The sequence below is a fragment of the Corvus brachyrhynchos genome, unplaced genomic scaffold (assembly GCF_000691975.1).
Source record: "Corvus brachyrhynchos isolate BGI_N302 unplaced genomic scaffold, ASM69197v1 scaffold94, whole genome shotgun sequence".
In the NCBI taxonomy this organism is placed as follows: Eukaryota; Metazoa; Chordata; class Aves; order Passeriformes; family Corvidae; genus Corvus; species Corvus brachyrhynchos.
In genome coordinates this window covers 8,311,793-8,331,768 of record NW_008238330.1, presented here as the reverse complement: position 1 = coordinate 8,331,768, position 19,976 = coordinate 8,311,793, and the positions used below count along the sequence as shown (strand labels likewise).

Genomic DNA, 19,976 nt, shown 5'->3' with positions numbered 1-19,976 from the left:
TTACTTTTTCCTGTTTGGCTGTGCAGGTGACAATGGAAAATCTCCAGTGGTTCAGCTAGCTTGTAGAAATAGCTAATAAAGTAAAATATATGCATTCTTTCCCCCACAACTTTCCAAAAAAAAAAAAAAAAAGAGCATAGCTATTTGAAAATTTCTATTAAACTTGTGTATTGGGCAAAAGCAGCAACATATGTATGCAAAAATGAGAAATGCTATTGGATGTTCTTTCATACTGCTAAATTTTCTGTGAGGTGGAGCCATCACCACACAGAAAGATGGAAGTTGTCACTGGGATTTTCTGGGATTTTTTGAGTGGTCAGCTTAGATCCTGGTCTATAGCTCAAGCTCTCGAGTAGTTATTCTATTCTCTTTCAACTAATTGGAAAGTAAAAAATGCTGATGTTTCTTAAGTGACTGATATTGTAGAAATACCTTAAACCTGGGCTTCTGTAGATTGTATAACAAGCTTAAATACATTGAAGTTCGAAATACAGGTGTGATTTCTGGGATGCTAATTTAGACTCTAACTATGTTGCAGCTGGCTCTTTTGACATTTCTGAAGTTTTACTGTAATTATCTGGTCTAAAAAATGTCAAATGATCTATTAAAGGCATTCTTATGCTTCCATCCCTGTTAGTTTGGGAAGCTTAGGAGAATATTATCTCTCTTTTGGGAAGCTTAGGAGAATATTATCTGAGTTGTCCCTTACCTGAGATGTCCCCTTTTTCCTACTACTTCTAGTAAAAATTCATAGTATTTCTTTTTCTCTTAGCACCCTTGAACTGTTTTTCGTTATCATGTACTGACAGAATGACATTTGCAAATTTTAAAATATAATATGGTATGTAAAGTTAAGAAACTTACTTTTTCTGTTCATTTTGGGGCACTTTTGCTTACATTTGGAAAGCTGTGTGTCGTGCCGTTTCTTCTGCTAGTTATAGCATGTCAGCTGTACAGAGGTATCACAGCTTTTTAAAAGACTCATCTTTAGTCATTTTTATTTTAGAGGCATATACTAGAAAGTGGTGATTAAAAGAAAAAAATAGGAATTTTTATTATCTAGGCACTTGATGTACAATGTTCAATGTTTTGTGAACACTTCAAGGAATTTTGTTGCTGTAGCTAATCAGTATACATAAAGGCAAAAAGGATTTAACTTCAGAAAAAGACAATCATTCAAACAGTACAGAATTCAGTACTTCTATTCATGCTAAGGGAATACTAAGGGAATAACCTTTTACCTTCTGCTGCAATGAATATCAAGTCCAATACACTGTACACGTGTCATAAATAGCACACCAAACCAAGAAGAAGCCTTCATGTCTTGGTAGTGAAATTCCATTCTTGTTAATAGGCTTCTTGATGAGATATTTATGCATTTTCAGAGGTTATTGTGGCTGCTGACAATTAGTTTTGATTCCAGTGGCAAATGATAATTCTTGAAAGTGTTAAGCTCTACAAGGATTGGGAAGTATGAAACTGGCATAAATGACGTCATATTTGAGTATTACACTCTGTCTCAAAAATTTTCCTATCCTTCTCCCATTTCATTTGGAATGTGCATACATAAATGTATATGACCCTTAACCTGAATTCTTGAAAACCCTTAAATTGCAGCTACGTTTGAATGCTGAGAAGTTTCAGGAGCTGTTATCTGAAAGGGCTGTACAGTTTCGAGCTATTGAGCGGCGACTGCTGACACGATTCAAAGACAAAACTCCAGCTCCTCTTCAACATCTGGACACCTTGCTAGAAGGAACATTCAGAGAGGTCAGTACAGTTTGATTATGAGCCTAGCCTTTCTTTATCTTGTTGGTAAAACCTAGCTTAAAGCATATAAGCTATGCTTTCCTGGTTACATTTACCATCCAAGAGACCAGGAAGCAGTAATTTGTTTAACCTAATAGTCCCTGTAACTTTCCAGATGATTTGCAATAGTTTTATTTAATCTGTGACCACAAAATCTTTACTCCCGGGTCATACCAGCTTGACAGCACATCATTCTTTCCTAACTGATGTTGATAGTGTAAATATTTTATAGTTCATGTGAAAATATTTTATAGTTCATAGCTTGTGTAAATATTTTATGGTACACTGTAAACTGGTGGAATGGTTTGGCTGGTGTAACATTCACAACAAAATTGTCTGAGACTGACCATGTCCTTCCTATGGGGATTTATGTTCTAATCGTTTCAGAATGTTATAGCTGCAGAAGAACAGTGTTAAAAAAAATCCTTCCCAAAGCATCCCCATACTGGACAAAGAATAAACCAGTTTTTCTTCCTGCCTCAGCTCTGTGTTGCTTTAGAATGACTTTTTCATGATATGTCCCCTTGTTAAAAAGTTATTGTATGTGCTTTTTTGTGCTTTTCTTTTGGAGGATCTGATTTTACTTTCTGACATGCCTTGTTTGAGAAGCTGAGTCACAATTAGAGTCCTTACTGGAAAAAAGACTTACCTTTGTGCAGTGTTGTATATCACAACAACTAGAATCCAAAGGTGTTAAGGAAAAGTATTTCCCCCTACTGTTTCATCTAAGAAAACATTTCTTTAAGTTAGAGAAAACTGTCTTTCCATGTATGCTTATATGTAAGTCAGATTTGCTTTTATTCCAGTCTGTACTGAGTTCCCAGTAATATTCCACTCTTTGCTGAGTTCACATGGGATGATTTAAGTTTGAAAGTGGGGATTTTCAGGTTGCTTTAATAAATACTAGGTATTGTGGTAGATGGGTTATTCTTTAATGCTTTGAAATGGCATGACTAAATAAGCCTGAAAAATTAACATAAGTGAATTTCTTGGGTCTGCTTTTGCTTTGTAGAAATTTCTGCTTTAAACTTGAACAACCAGGATGTGCTTGACAGTTTTCTTACGCAGTTGATTTGAAAGCTGAATTCTGAGAATATGGCAAAAGTCAGGTTGTTGAAATAGATGCATATTGCCAAAGCTTATTTTTGAAAGTCCTTCAAACCAACATTAGATGGGTGCTTTTCTTAACATTGCGGTTGTAGGCTTTTTGAATTGGAATGGGTGTAGTTGAAACAAGAATGAGGAAAAAGAATTCTTTTCAAAGAACAAATGTTTACATTTTTTCATAATTGTTTAAACTTGGTAGACTTCTTGGTAGATTTCCTTTTTAATTTCTTTTCTTTGTGGGAATCCCCTTCCAACAAAGAAATGTTGTTATCGTTATTATAAACAAAGTGTAGTAAAATGGTGATTGCCATTGATACCTCACTGCTGCATGTGTTGTTTTGAAAGTGAGAGCTGTGGTAGGGTTTAATATTGACTCTTCTGTGAGGATGAAATGAAATTGCCCAATGTTGCATTTTCTGTATTAGAAAAGACTTTGTATTTTTAAAATTCAGTATCATACTCTGTCTTTATTTGAACAAGTATGTCTAATGCAAATAGTTGAGGTATTCAAAATATGATAAATGTGTTTTCTGAAAAGGAATAATGAGGCTGGGTAAATATGAGCAGAATGAAGTCTCAGTCCAAAAAATCTTTTAAGCATGTAGCTTTTTCACATTGAAATAAATATGCCTTTTATTTTCTTAATAATTATCTGAAAATCCCATCTCCTCTCTTATGTAAAATATTTTTATATTGAGAAAAAATTGCCTTGTTTTAATCTCTCATTTTTCACTAAAGTAATTGTTATATACAAAGCTAAGCATGGTTTTGTTACTTCTTACATTGTGTTTTGTACTCAGAAGGGAAATGTCTATATTTTGGTTTTGTAGGGTATTCCAAACCTTTTCGTCTAGAACAGAAAGGGGTTTTCAGTTAGTGAGTGTGTGATTTTATTAATCTTTTTAACACAGAATCTCCAGGAATTGGGCATTGTATGAATTACATTCTTAATAGAATAACTATTACGGTGTAGTTTTTTTTTTTTTTTAATTGACGCTTTAGTAATAAAACCTCTGCAAATCCACAGGGATATAAAGATACCTCTTATTGGTTGGTGCCTGTATTTCCTCACATCAGAACAGTTATACAACTGTTTTTATGTTTTTATGAACAACCTTTTAACTACAAATCAAATAATGAATATTCAACTCATGTAGTTTCATTGCCTTGGTGTGATAAATACCTACCTTAAATGTGTTCTGTATGGTTTCTTTGCCCACCTGCAAATTGTTACATATTTCTGAACTGATTGAAATTTTACAACTAAAGTAGATTCTAAATGTTCATTTTCAGTTTTTCTCTTCAAGTAACAATTGTGTTTGTATGGTATGTAGGTAGACGTACAATGTGTATATGTCAAAGTTATAGATGTCAAACTGGAGAAAATTAATCAGCTGCATTGTATTCCCTGGTAAAAAGCATTTCTAGTTATGAAGTAAATTTTTGCATTAAGCCTTGTACACTACCAACAAGGCAGGCTGTATTTAGTGCCCCAATAAAATTACTGGTTGGTCTGTTATAAGGAAACTTGAGCTTTACTTTCCATCTTGACAATAATGAAATGTGTAAGCAGGCATCAGTGAGTACTTTTGGTTTTATAGTCCTGTTTAAGATTTTCTTCTAGAATTTGACTTTCTGAAGTAATATTTCAGATCTAAATAGATTGAAGTGAGTATTAACAACAGTTAGCAAATAGTGACATCAGGTGTTCCATTCTGGAAGGAAATGGAAAGCTAGTAGTCTTGTACATTTGAAATGGGAAATGTTATTCTTATGATCTTTAAGGAGGATTTGTAGGAAGGTGCTATGAAAATAATGGAAAAATCAATTTGCAATAGATGCTATTTATATGCCTATGAATTTCTTGATCTCCTAAAAAAAGTTTAGCAGTGCAGTTGGACATGCTACTAACACTTGGTCTAAGAAAGGATTTTAATTAGATACATTTAAAAGCAGTTGAATGGTAGTTGAGATTCCATATATGTTTTCTAGTTTAAAGGACTTCAAATATGAAATGAGATTGCGGCAAATTTTATGGTAGCTGTTGTAAACAGCATGTACTTTGTATAATGCTCCCCTGCTAGAGACATGTTATTGCTTGAAAGTGCAGTTTAGTGATCTTTTATGTCTACAATGTGTTTTCTGTCATAATAGAAAAAAATATTCATAGTTTGGCAGTAGCTGCAGGTTCTTGCCCTGAAATCATAATTTTCATGCATTGACTCTTGGCAAACATTACTTGGATTTCCAGGTACAAACTGGAATTAATAAGTGTCATAAAATTGAGATGCTTCAATTTCTTATTTCAACCCACATGGATTTTATCCTACTGAATATAAGCAATACTAGCTGTAAGCTGTGTTTAACCCTGTTTGGAAGCCTACCACAGTTACATTCTTTTGGGGAAGGAGGAGGATGAATTTTAAATATGGGGTGGAGTTCTCCTAGGGCACTAACTATTCTTTAACCAATTTTAAATACTTAAAACATGAATCTGAGACAAGATTGAGCAGTTCCAGTTTACAAAAAAGAATGTAACTACAAAGCAAGCACTCTTGCCTTGCATTGCTTCATGATTTGTCTTGCTTTTTCTGACTTCTTTTGTAATACAAACAGATTTTCCCTATATCCTCACACTTCCAACATATATAGTGTAGTTCCCTTCCTATTGTGTAGCAGCTCAGATTTCCCCATGTTCTGAGGTCTCTTCATCCCCACCCTATAAAACCACTGACTTTCTTGTGCTTTCTAATGATGAGATCTTATCTTTTACCCTTGCCCCCAGCACCACTCTGACAGTTTCTTACTTGTGCGCTGTCAAGCCTGTGCACGAGTTGGTGCTGACTGGCAGCAGCCACCTACCCAGAGAAAATGAACGATGCCCTCTGTCTCAGGAGAAATAGTTAAGTAGTGTTTCTCCCCTCCCAGTCTGCTAATTAAAAAAAACTTATCGAGGAACTGAATGATTTCTGGCTCTTCATGTTACTGTAAAATTTTGTGTGGTCATTGGAAATGACAATTACTAGAAATGGACTTCCAGAACAAATCTGACATAACTAGCCAGCACAGTTCCATAACCTTAGACATCTAGACTTAAGAACTATGTATTTTCCAAGCTGGGTCTTTTTTTATGATCAGTCATACATTTTAGCTTTTTCTTTAGGTACTTTATAAATTTAAAACCATCTTCTATTAGTGAAAGGACCTAGCACACTTTTCTAACCAGGACTAATTAATGCTGAAAATTTGCTTCCTTTATCTTCTACTAACACAGCTATTCTTCTGTGTTCATCTTATTTATATTAGTATTGAATAACCACTCAGAAATACTTGGCTGTAAGGAGTAATAAGGTGATTTTCAATGTGATTTCCTGATCCTACTCAGTAAGCAACTGGAAGTTGTCCAGAATATTCTGCTGTATTTAGTACACGGTTTGTATTTATCTTCACTTACCTCAGTCTTGCGTCTTGTAAGTTCTGTATGTGAATTGCATCTTGAAGAGATAAATGCACATGGGAATTTTTCACCTAAAAACTCTTCTTGAAACAGGGGGAAAATCTTCCAAATAGTCTTTCTGATTTCAAGAGGTGCTCATAGGTTTTTCTTTTAAAGTAGTAGGAAATAACACAATTCCTACAGATTTTTTTTTTTTTTTTCCCAGTGTAACTTTCCTCATCTGTTCTCCCTTCTGGAGAACATTTTACCATCAGTCTGTTAGAAGTTGTCAACAAACACAATTGCTTCCAGGTAGAGACACCATGACTCCTCATTTAGAATGAAGAAGGCAATTCCATCAGGAGGATCCATTTTAATTCTTTACATGGCAGTAAACTGTATAGGAACGTGTTGCCTGTCACTGAGAAAGCTTTATCCACATGTAAAGGTAGCCATTTTCCTTGAGGTCTGTGATGTGAACTGTCCCTTGCATGTACAGTCCTGGATGTTAGTTGGGGATCTTGGAGCATTCAGTAGAGACTTCTGAAGAAACGAATTTTTGCAAAGGATTTGGAAGCCAGATGTCTCTAAATGAATGCACCAGTTCTTTTAATTAGTAACATTACAGGAGTTGTCCTTCCTCTTTCTTATGAAAGTTTTGAAGAAAGGTGCATATATTTTCAGAACTTTGTAAACTTCATTACTCAGCTGTTTCTTTAACATAGTCTAATTTAAACAGAAAGATGGACTATTTCATGTTTTTGAGATGAAAATTATGCAACTGCGCTATGAATGGCAGCTGCAAAAACTTAGGACTGGCCCACGGTTTTATGTTGCAGCACAAGATTGATGCTGAAGTGTCCTTACTTTTTTGTTTGTTGTTTTTGTTTTTGGTGTTTTGTTGTGGTTTTGGTTTTTTTTTTTGCAACTGTTTGGATCCTTTTGGAACTCCTCAATCCCATGTCATTTTCAGAATGATGCTGAGTAGCTGTACTACATGACAGGATCTGTTCTGGTCTTAAAAGTTGATGTTTAGGTAATCAAATCTAAAGCTACCTTCATGGCATTCTTCTTTTCAAAGAAAGAAAAATATTTAGAGCAACACACAATTAAAGCATGCAAGATCAGATTTGCAGCTCAAAGAACATGCAGCTCATGTTCAACAGTTAACTGAATTTTTTTTATTCTTTTAGAAAAGCCTCCAAAAAAAGAGAAAGCTGTAATATAACAAACTTTCAAAACTAAATTTATGGAGAAAAAGAAAATCTTTTCATCCCTGAACAAACTTAGAAGGCCAAGGGAAGTGCACTAAATATTTATGTTTCTTGAGATTTCAGCAGAATGTGTAATTAATCTAAATTTTGGACAAAGCTTAAAGGAACTGAGTTAGAATCCCTCTGAGCCCATCTTACTTAACCAGACAATTGGGAGGAATTTTTAACCCAGTGTTGCTGATCATGTGTGTTATGTCTCTCTTTTGTTGTGGTTTGTGATTAGGCAAGAGTGTTGAAACCTTGTCAAGCACTATTTTATGTATTAAAATACTGTGTGCTGGTTCTTGCCCATTTTATAGCATTTGACAGTATCAGGCAGAGTTAGTTTCACACGGAAATCATTACACTATTGAGACAACTACTTGATTCCAAATTGTACCTTCCAAATCACGTGACTTCCTCTCTGAAATTTTGGCACTTCATATAAAAACCAGTTAACAGTTGATGCATATCTAAAGGTTAGCGTATTTTGTTCTCCTCGTCTAACACTTGTGATCACTTTTCAGAACAGATCATTAGCTGATTTAAGCCACCATTATTCCTGAGAGCCTGGTTATAAGGCATGGGGCTCTGGCCCAGTGTCCAAGTGCTTGCCTTTTGCTGGGGTTATTGTCACACATCTGGTTCACTTGTGTTCAGCATCAGCTAGATGTGAATGTGATGCCATCTGGAGGCTTTACACCTGTGTCAAAGTCAAACAAAAAAAAGTACTAATACACCTTCCCATAGTACTGTGCTAATGTAGCTATATGGCTCCCAGGTGGGGATGGTTCTTCATCTCCTGTCTTTCAGCTGGTGTGGAACAATTCTGTGACCGTCTGCACCATTCTCTGCAGCTCTGTTTTAGTCTTTTGCTGTGCTGCTGGGTGCTGGACCAAGCAGTACTTCAGGTGCTCTGTCTTTTGGTCTCTGGGTATATGATCTAGGTTTGATCTTGTATCTCTCCTGCTCAGAGCTTTGTCCAGCTCCTGGTACTGAATTCCCCCTCTACTGAAAGAATGTGTATTTGACACAGTACATTATAATTCTGTGAAGGAATTTTTATGTGAATGTGTACATGAATTTTCTTGTTATCATGAAAAGTACAGGTGTGTGGAAAAGAGAGCCACTCAGGAGGTCCAAAGTTATTTTCGTCTGTTCAGCAAGAGATTTGGATCTCGTTGCTACATTTGTGCTTCCTTTCTCTCCTCATTGCTTCTGTTTTTTTTCCATTTTTCTCTGCTCTCAGAATAAGATTCCCCCAGCTATCAAATGACACCCTTTCATTTGATTTTTGACACTGTTGTTTCTGGTTCTTGGCTGGAGACTCACATGATTGAGCTGACTTCTGTCTGGACAGTTTTTTTGTTCAAGGGAGCTGGAAATACTCTTAAGTTAGTAATCCTTGGTGGTTTCAGGCTGTTAGATAAAGTAACTTCTTTTGATATTTCCATAATGATTTCAGCACAAAGATGGAAAATATATTGAAGGCAAATGCCTTTGCCCTCCTTAGATGTCAGTGTTCATGTACATGTGCACATACATATATGTGTTTAACTACTCATAATTCATATCTTCATTTTAGTCTTCAGAGTTGTTCCTGGGTGTCTTTAGTATTGTCTATATGAAATCCAGATTTCTACTTGTATGGTAGTTGGTACTAACAGGTCCAGCACCTAATATACTGCAGAAAAAATATAATCTCCTAATTTCTCTGCGTATCTCTTTTGCATCTACTGATTAGGAAGCCACTTTCTTATTTTCTAATCTGTAATTTTACTGCACTATTAGGTAAAATACAAAGTAAGTATGTTCATTACAATTTTTAAAATAAACATAACTTTCTGATGTTTTGAAAAACAAAGTACTGTTCCTTGCAGTATTTTAACATTTTTGCAATGTGTGGAGCACTTGGATCGTTGGTGGTTTGTAGTCAGTGGCAAATAAAACTCAGTATGTTCTGTTCACTAAAACACAGGGAATGTCATTAAAGGTCCATTAACTCTTTGTTTGAGCCCCTTAACTCTTTGCCTTGCTTATTAATCAGTTGATAAAAATCTCAAAAGTGATCATTAATGATTGAGTATTCTCTCTTGAGTGGCACTTCTGACACACATGGCCTCGGGAACTTGACATTTTGGGAATGATTCATTACTTGATTAGTAAGGACTTTTACCTCAAAGCAAAACCATTAGGGTTTATCATGCATGACTCAAAGGCTATATATCACACCCGCTCCTGTAATAGTAATTTTCCCCAGATAATGTCAGTGGGAACTACACCCATAGTATAAATTAGGTCTTTTTGGCTTGAATAAATATGCTGTTCCTTGGAGGAGTTATATTTAACTTCTCTTGTTTTATTGCTGTTTCTGCTAAATGTAGTTTTTTCATAGCCACTAAAAGCAGCTTGTTGGCTATTACATATAATTAAAATTCTCAGTTTTACTGGTGTTCAAATAGTGTTATATTTCTATTTCCTTAAGACTTATTTAACTTTAACAGTGGAATACTTACAATATCATCAAAGCCCCTTTTTATTAGAAGATGTATTCCAAAAATGTCTGAAAGTAGTTAGCTGTGCTTGGGAAGCATAAATTAGGATTACTGGCAAAACTCTTCTGTACTTAGGTCTGTAGTAGCAATTACTTGCTTCAGTGTGGGACAATCTTCTGACAGGTTAGTCAGTTTGTGGGACAAATAGGTGAAATTGTTCGTATTGTCAGTAAAGTGTTTTTTTTGGTGAAGGGAGTTAGACACATGTAAAAGCAGGAAACAGCACAGCCATCACAAGAGAAAGAGATTGGAAGTAAAATGTTCTTGTGTGGATAAGTATGGCATAGAGTGCCTCAACTGGGCTCTGCTGGACTGCATTCAGTCTGGTCTGTCACATTTTCCACAGAGGACGGTTCCAGCTACACTGTGCTGTATCCTACAGCCCCATCTACTGAATTACTCCCCTTGAACTTGCGAATAGCCAGCTTCGAACACCCACTGCTCCATTCAAATCAGTAAAGGACCAGAGGTGTGACTTTTATTAATTTCATTCCCCCCATTCCTCTTGGGGTACAGTTCCCACTTTAGAGCTGCAGCACCATTGTGACCTATTGAAGGATTCCCTTTGCTTCAGTCCTCAGGGGTATGGGCAGATTGTATCCTCTGGTGTATAAAGGCAATGGTAGGAAGTGATTTATGTCACTAGTTGTGATGTAAACATTCTCTAGCACTTTTTGTGGCATTTGTTTCATTGGATATTGACTTTTTGAGGGGGAAGAAATAATATTCCTTTGTAGGGGTAGATCTTGTATCCTCAGCCCAATACGAGGTCACCAGACCATGGATGAGGGCTTTCTGTAGGAACTGAAAGAGCCTGTGTGCATTTGAAAGAATGAAAATGGAACCAGTTGGCTACAATTCCCCAAAGACAGGAGTGCTGATAAGTTTTATTTCTTTGAAAGGAATGACATATCTGATAATCTGAATTATTGGATACCCTTGTTGAAGTTTAAATCATTGGCAGTCTTTTTCACTGGGATAAGTGTACTCCATAGGCAAGGGAGGAAGTGCTACACAGTAGTGTAATCAAAACTTGAATAGAAAAATTGATACCATCTTCATGGAAGGAGGGAAACACTCTTATTTTGTGCTCCCTAGAAAGTTTTCTGTATCAGTCCTCTAATTATGTAGTGTGGAAGCATTTGAGGCATAAAAAATACATGGCTAAGAACCAGTGAGCATATCTGGTAGAAGTCACAGTGTTCACTTTGGGAGTTTTTATACATGACCTTTGTGAAATTTCTCATTCTAATTGAATAGTCCAGCTATGATGCATTAAATAACTATTACATTATTATCCATTTTGGTTGATTTCTTCATGCAGTACTAAGAGCATTTTTGGTGGATTGTGATGTAATTTCACTAGTTTGCTTTTGGGTGGCTACTATAATTGTTTTACCAGTGTGTATATGGGTGCAGTGCCTTCAGATAGCTGAAATAACATTGAACTAGATCAATTTCTGCTGTAAAGTCATGATAAGTAATTCCGATTTCTTTGATATACAGTAGGTGACAGTTTTGCATTGTGGATGGATGGCAACTATATGTTGGTTTCAAATTCACACAGAGTAAATATTTCACAGACTTTCATACTTGGATTCAGTGAAATGCCTGGATTTGTGTTAATATATATGTTCATTATACCAACAATAAATTCTTAGGGGGAGAGCTACATAATTAATGTGATTCAATAGCATTTAATGCCAAACTCTGATTTAAAACCAAACAAAAAATACTCCCTCCCTCAAAACAAAACTGAAAACCATACAGAAAATAAGTATTTGGTGGCCAAATTAACTAAATTATTTACTCTTCTAATGCCTGCAGATGTTGGTATGAGTTGGATATTGAAGTGGGTTTGGTTACTGTTGTAATTGTACTGTAAGCCCAGTAATACTGAGCTGTTTTGTCTGCAAACTTAAGCTGAAAATGTTTTACATCAGTCTGTACAACCACTTATTTCCATTACCATATAGAGAATGAGCATCTAAATTACTGTTCTGTTGTTTCTGGGTAATCTTGCAGGTGTGACATTTAATTTAGTCGCTGGTGATGGCTGGCCCAAAATGACTTGTAAAGACCAATGTCAGAGGTGGAAATAAGACCTCGCATTATCAATCCCCTGCTTTGCACACTCCTGATCAGCTCTGTTAAGATTCTGCTTGGTATTACTTATCAGAGGCAGTATAGTAGTAGACTGTGGATTCCTGAAGAAAGAAAAAATTAAATAGTATAGGTGATTTATCAATAAAAAATAAAAATCTGCTTCCTTCTGTGTGTGTCCCCTGCAGTCAGGTCAGAGCTGCTGCTTTAGCCACTACCTTTCTGCAGAAACATGTAACTTGTGTGGTCATTCTCCCAATTTAGATCTTTTTAATAAAAGGTACAGTTTATGTTGGAACTAAACTGTTGGTTAAATCTGTAAACTGACAAAAACAAAAGGGAAAAGAACTTTCTTCTCCATTTCTTCTTGCCAGTTGGCATCTCAACAGGTCTATTTTATGTCTCAGTTGTGCTTAACTACTAACTTCTACAGAGTAAGTATTTCTACATTGTGAAGCCTTTAATTATTCTGTTGTGGCTAGTTTAAACCAGTACAAAAAGGGGAAAGTCGGTTAATGCAGGAAAATTTGGCATAATGAACAATGGGGTTCAGATGTCAGGAACGAAGAAGACAGTAATGATGAGTATCATAACTACAGACATAATATTTTTAGGCTTTTATTAAATAGAATGTTCTGCCCATTCTGCTTGCCTTGAGTTCTTTGACAAAGTTTTGTGGCTGCCAGTTTCTTGGTTTAATATTGGCAATTTGTTTTGGATACAGACTTAGTGTTATTTAGATATCTTAAAATCAAGTGTTTGCTTGAATTTCTTTTTGGATAGACAACAAGGACGCTGAAATGTTCAGGTGACAGAGTTTGACCATAACAACTGTAATCCTTCTTTTTCCAGAAAGCCTTTTGGTGAGCCTAGACAACTGTATGTATGGCTGCTGAAGGCTATACTTGCCAGTTAAATTCCTGTAATATGGGAAGGAGAAGTATGGAAAAAGACATTATATATCACAGGAATTGGATTTTTTTAAATGGTATTTTTAAAGGAATCATTCCATTTCCCTTTAGGAAATTTGAAAGTATTTGGAATGGGTAACATAATTTTTATCTTGTTCACTGTTTATACTCTTAAGGCCAGTCTACTTAGAAAAAACAACACCTATTAAAGGCCTTTGAATTCAGAGTCTTTCATGTTACAATGAGTCTATTTACTGCTGTCAATAGGCTTGTAATATATTTAGCTTGAAGAGGTTAACAAGCATACCTTGGAGTGTTACTTTTATTTTCTGTTCTGTGACACTTAGCAAAATCCCATTATACAATTGAGTAGTATTATAATGTTAAAATGTTAATTTGTTCTGCATTCCGTTAAAATTGGATTTTTTTTCTTGTGCACTGGCCCATGCATTTTGTATAAAACCTGTAATTTAAACACTACTCCATAGAAATGCTCTAAATTAGTAACCTTTTGCCTTTGCTACCTTAATTACATCTCATTATTTAGTACTTAAAGAGCAACCTCTAGCTACTGGTTAAATATTTGCTACCTAAATAGATTTGTCATGTTAAAGCAAACAGTAGCCCTTGCCTCAGTTGTAATGTGTTTAGGATTTCAGAGTTTTGAGAAATTATGTGCTTCATGTGCTTTACTTTTTTGCATTTTCCTTATTTTTTGATATCTCCTTAATGAGCATTTTATTAGCTGTCTGTTGCAATTCAATAGCTAATTGAAAGTTTGTCTTAAAATAACTATTTTGAAAAGACTTATATTTCAACATGGTCTATGTCTTCTAGTTACATTTATTCCTTTTAACTTTTACAAGCAAATAAGTATAAGTAAATTACTGTTTTTATTATGGAAACAAATATGAAACCGATTACTTGTTGGCTACTAATAGCTATATTCCAGGCTTCTACCTCCTTTTGGGAGGAAGGCTGTATTGTTTGGTCAGAATCACAAGGAATATTATTCATTAAAACATCTGCTGAGTTGTCTTTTCTGACAAATTTAAAGATCACTTCTCTTTGGTCTTTTAATTGGATGCAGAAATTACACTGCAGACGTTATTAACAGCTTGCAGGATGCCTTAATCTTAAGAATTTCATTCACATCCATGTATTTTTGCTCTTTTTTTTTTTTTTTTGCTTTGTCTTTTGCTGTTTTTTCATTTGTATAAAAGCATGTGAAGAGATTATAATTTAAATTGTGATTAGTTAGAATTCCATAGTGTTAAACTCCCTGTCATATGCAAAGGTATCCTGTTTAATTTCCTATTTTACTTTTTTTTTTCTTTCTTTTTTTTTTCCCCCTCAAGATCCACAGTAATGGAAGCTTGTTTACAACAGATTTGTCTATCTGGCTTGATTCCTACCCAGTACCTAACTACTGCTCTCCTTATCTAGTTATTAAATTGTTGTCTGCACTGTCCATTTGCTTTTGGAAGCCAGTGTCTCCAAAAAGTTCCTTCGCCCATTCTTCCCATATGTTTTGTTACATTGCAGGTTAAAAAGTGCAGACTGGCACGGTTATAGTTTGAAGGATAATTCTCCATTTATCTGTATGGTTCTAATACAAAGGCAACAGAGGCAAATGGAGAAAAACACGTTGATGCAAATCTTCATCATCTTGTTCATATGTTTTTGATTCTTTGGGAAACCCATCTATGGAGCAGATAAACATTTGCCCTCTAGTGAATATTTTATTTCCTGTGAAAATCAGTTTTAATTCCTGAAATGTGTTAAACTTTTTCTCAAAAAAAGTTAAATGGTAGGGAGAACACCAGCAGTGCATTTATAGGGAAACTGCTTGGCTTGTCCAGTTTTAGACTAAGTACTTCAACCTTTGGAGTAGATAGTTTCTCTGAAAACTTCTTTTTGTGTGTTGTTTTTTATGTCACTGTTTATACGTTCTGTATCCATAAGCTCTGAAATGATTACTTCACTATTCATGCAAAGGTTTGAGTGATTTATTACTTATTGTCTGTATTTATTCTTGGGTTTGAATTCCGCAAGTCAATCTGGAAAGACAGTGACTCCTTAAGAAGCCCTGTGGGGTTGTTTTTTTTTTCTTTTTTTTTTGTTTTTTTTTGGTTTTTTTTTTTTTGTTTTTTTTTGGTTTTTTTTGCAAAAGAAAAAAAACCTCTGTGGAAACCCTTCCCTGAGAAGAGTTTTTGAGATTTATGTGGATTATAAAGCATTAAGAATGTTTATTCCTTAATTTTCTTTACTAGCAAAAAGGCCAAGATACAATTTTAGCAGGTATTAGTAAAAATTGAAAAGCATGCTTTGTGTTCTGGGACTGGTGCCAACATCTGTGTTTGCAAGACAGGTCTAAGAGTGAATGCTTTTCCTCACTGCCCTTGGAAGACTGAAAGAATACTCCTGTGATATTTCTGTTCAGTTGCATCTGTGATATTTACTTCCCCTTCAGAAAAAAAAAATATTTTTTGGAAGTTAATAGCCACTGCAAAGGAGTTTTTACTCTCTGGGGAGAGGACAGGGGAGAGGCAGGAGGAGGAAAGAAAAAAATCAGAACAGTTTGTTTTGATCGCAGGTGCATTTTTCTAATAGGAGGTCACATTTAATTTGTGTAGCATGTTTTGGTGGTTCTGGAGCAGATCCTCAGCCAGAATGAATTATCATGGGAGTTAATAGCTCTGACTGTTAGCACAAGCTGGGGTCTGTTCTCTAGCCCAGGTAAGTTTGTTCATTTTTTTTTTTTTAATGAAACAAATGCAACTGAATTTTAACATTTCATAAAAAAAATTGCAGTATGTTTATAAAAGAGAGTCAAAGTCTTGTCTCATTTTCTGTGAATGTTATAATAACCTATGTTGTCTCTTAATTTTTTTTTGTATTTTGATCATGGATCAAACGGAGGAGGCTAGGTATCTGTGCATATGTTGCTTTTTCAAAATAGACTGTGTATCAGGTGAAGGATAGGTAAAATGGTGCATTTGCAAATCCAGACTCTTCCAATCTCTGTTTCAAGAGGCTTTTCTGTGCCTTATTGAGGCACTTAATTTATTGTAGCTTTATTCTGAACAGTAGGGAGCCCTCTTTAATTCTGTTCTATCTAGGACTGTTTCAGATGCTCTAACATTGAAAATAGGCCACTTCATTAGGCCAACTAAATATGACTTTAAATGTCTAAATTCTGGTTTAACGATATACGTGCTTCAAAAGAGTGCACTTTTTACAAGAAATAAATTTCCCATATTTTTGCCTCTCTCTTTTATTAACTTTTGCATTGTGTACGGAACAGATTTGCTTTCAGTGGAAAAATGAATTGTTCCAGCAGAGTGCAGCAAAAGACAAATATTGTAAATATGATTGGCTTTCCTGTCAAGAGTTGGTATGTTGTAAAAGAACAACTTAGATGAGGAGCTCATCATACATAAAATATCAAATTATGGAGGAAATATATAAGAAAACTGCAGTCTAGTTAAATTCTTTCTGCTATTTTTTCCTTCTGAAGCATTGATAGAGTTTACTAGGAAAATAATCATTAAAGAACTGTTAATATATAATTAAGTAAGGTCTAAGATCTCTCAAACATGCCTGGTAAGTAGGACAGAACTTTGAACAGTAGGTAGCTAAATGCTACTGGTAAGTACTTTTTCTGAGGCTGGACTGCAATCTGATGGAAGAGTTGAGACTACTATTCAGGATTCTTCCCTTCTTCCCCATATTTAAGCTATTAGCCTCCCCTGTCTTTTATAATTTTAGCTACTAATATTTGTTTCTTTGCTGGTTTTGGGTGTTTGCTTTTTTTTTCTCTGCATAATTGCTTACAAGTTTGCAAGTCTAATGTTTTCGGCCTTTGTTTCACCATAACATGCAAACATTTTTTTTAGCCTTTATTGACCCCATTAAGAAAAGATTATATGTTGCTGTGACCCTCCAAAATTTACTTCAAAATGTAAATAAGAGTAGTATGCAAATACAGCTATCTGGATAATACAATTTGAGTCAGTCTTCTAGAAGCCCTGAGGGAAATTCCCAATGATGCCAAAGGATTCTTACATGTTCCTTACGGGTCTGCATGTCTAAACTCACTTAGAGATGCTTTTTCTTCATATAGGCATAACTTTGCTGGATAGCAGCAATATAAAAGAAGTGAAGGCAATACCTAGAAGTATAGATTTTTATAACACTGGACCCAGTAGTAGTTTTCAGAAACTGAAAAGAAGAAATTTAGCCTGAAAACATGTTGATGTGTTTAAGAGCAACATATATTCAGTATTTTCTTAGCTAAATATGTATATTCAGAAATTGAAAATTGAAATGGATGTATAAAATATTTCTAAAGAAATCTCAAAGGAAAGTGGTTTTCCCTAACCCATCTATTAAAATTCATATAATTTGAATCAAGCCATAGTTTTTTACTAATAGTTTCTTGTGTTGTTCCCATGTCAGAATCTGGATTTAGAGCCCTAAGCAGACTTATGTTTTCACTGTTTGGGTTGCAGCCTGATCCCCTGGTCCTCCTGATCCTGGGTTTCAAAATGCCTTGCACTGCCAAAGTTAAAGTGGGAGCTGTTCCCAGAGAGTTCATTCTCAGCTCATTAATCAACATGAGCAGGTCAAATGAGAGACTGAGGATGAGTGAGTCTGCTGGGATCCCTATCCAGTCATTTGTGGGCACTGGTGACCCATCACCCCTCCAGTTTGCCATTCCATCTGTCAGCGGGTCCCCTTCCCCTCTTGCCACCAGTGGCCCTTCCCTGACACTGTTGCGCAGTAGAAGTGCAGGGTGTTGCTTGTTGCACCAGTCCCTTCCCTGTCCTCCTCGCTGGTCAGATGAGGACAATTCCCCAGGGCACAGTGGGAGAAGTAGTGTATGGAGAAACTAATGTTGCCATGCTGAAGGGGTAGGGATCTTTGTTTGGAGAGAAATCATATCAGGCTTTTAGGAGGCTATCCCAACATTTCAGTCTGCTTCAACCAACAGTTCCCTAATTTTCCCATGTCCTCTGGCTCTAGGAGCTGTTGGTAACAACCTCTGAGATATGCTGAATGATTTTCTTCTACTGTGACTTTGGATCTCTCTGATGGCCGTAAAAAAAAGGTTCTGTTAAATTTGAAAATTTCTGTGTTTGTTTCTGATCAGGTTGTTCAATACAGCGTGAAGTAATTAAATTTTTGGAGTACCTACACATTCCAGTTAGTCTCAAGGCATCCAGTGTATTTCATGTTCTGCAAACACAGAATAAAGTTTTTCTTTTTTTTTTTTTCTTTCCCTGAAGATCTTGCCATTTCAGTTCACCAAATCCTAACCAAGTTTAGAATTTAACAGATATACTATCCTTGGGTAAGGTGAGGGCCAGAATGGTAAGAACATGGAGGTACTTAGGAAAGCTGTTACACAATAAGATGAATCTTGTTCATTTATTGGCTTTTAGTACTGTTTCTTGTTTAAATTTTTGGATCTGTCTCAGCCTGTAGTCTGAAGGGAATTTAGTTACTGACCTTTCCCATACCAGAAGAACTTAACAGAGCAAGAATGGTGCAAAGCTCATCTGGTATTTTTCTGGCCTTAGCTTTGTGAAGTTTTAATTTACAAGAACACAAAGGGGAATATATTTAAGAATCACTCACTAAAGAGAAAATGTGATTGTCGGAATGGTCATTATTCCTGTGAAAGTAATACTTAATTTTATAAAGCACATTGTTAGTTTTGGTAGACTAAAGAAAAAGTGGTCAACAAATAGAGGCCATAAGGATCACGAAGAAAAATTTCAAATTCTCTCCAAATAATGGGATATGTGACAATGACTAATTTTAGGCCTGCCCTGCAGTATTCTTTTACTCTTAACATTTCTTTTGTGGTAGCACACTGTGGCCACACTCAAGTTGGAATCTTCTTCTGTGGGCAGTCCAAACTTAAATTACCAATCATTGCCTCAAATACTGTACAATCTAATACAGTATTTCTCTTTCTTTTTGTAGCATAATGGGTACCTTCACACTGGTGGATTTTTTCTTATTTTTTACTTTCTAACTGTTTGGAATTTGGAAAGGAGGAAAGATATAAAATAAAGTGTTTGAATGCAGACAAAAAACATCTCATGGTTTTACAGAAGCATTGCTTTAATACTATAAAAATGAATATTTTAAATTGGCACTGCCTGCAGTCACGAGCTAGCCTCTGACTTTGCCTTCTGGCAGGCTCATCTGCATATCTGCCAGCAGAATGGACTTTGTGTTGGTAGTTTTCATTTGTATTTTTAGGTGCTGGTTGCTTCATGAATTCTGCTAGGAAAAGCACTTGTAGATATGAAATCACAGTTTGAAAAACTTGCAGAGTTTACAAGTGGCTGATACAGATGTATCATTGAAAAGATATGATAACAACAACAATAATAATGTAATGAAACTGAAGACAGTAATAAAAGCCTTTTGTGTTGAGGAGTCTTTGGGATCATAATTACCCCTTGATAATTATCATGATGGAATCTGGTAGTGTGGTTCTGAAATTAATATATGATGAAGTCTTTAGTCTTTGAGAACCACTTTGTGTAAGTGAAATGAAGATTTCAAAAGTTGAGCAAGTGGGAAGAATGTTCTAAGAAAATGTCTAAAAAGAGCATGTTTACTGTTCGAGTTTTTTTTGACATAGGAAAAGAGAAGGGTGGAGTGATAACCTGAAGAGAATATGATGTGCCTGTGTTTTTTTCATTCAATGATGATACAAACTCTATGTCCCTGGATTGACTATAGCATATGAACTATATGCTATAGCATATAGCGTGCAGGG

General features: G+C 35.5%; 1 protein-coding gene across 4 annotated transcripts in view; it reads left to right on the top strand.

Moving 5' to 3' along the window:
• BBS9 (Bardet-Biedl syndrome 9) overlaps nt 1-19,976 on the top strand; it is a 286,617-nt gene that overhangs the window by 73,684 nt on the left and 192,957 nt on the right. For all 4 annotated transcript variants that reach the window (XM_017734464.1, XM_017734463.1, XM_017734466.1 and 1 more), the window contains one exon: nt 1,618-1,770. In XM_017734464.1, the coding sequence (XP_017589953.1) occupies nt 1,618-1,770 (153 nt within the window). The remainder of the gene's footprint in view (nt 1-1,617; nt 1,771-19,976) is intronic.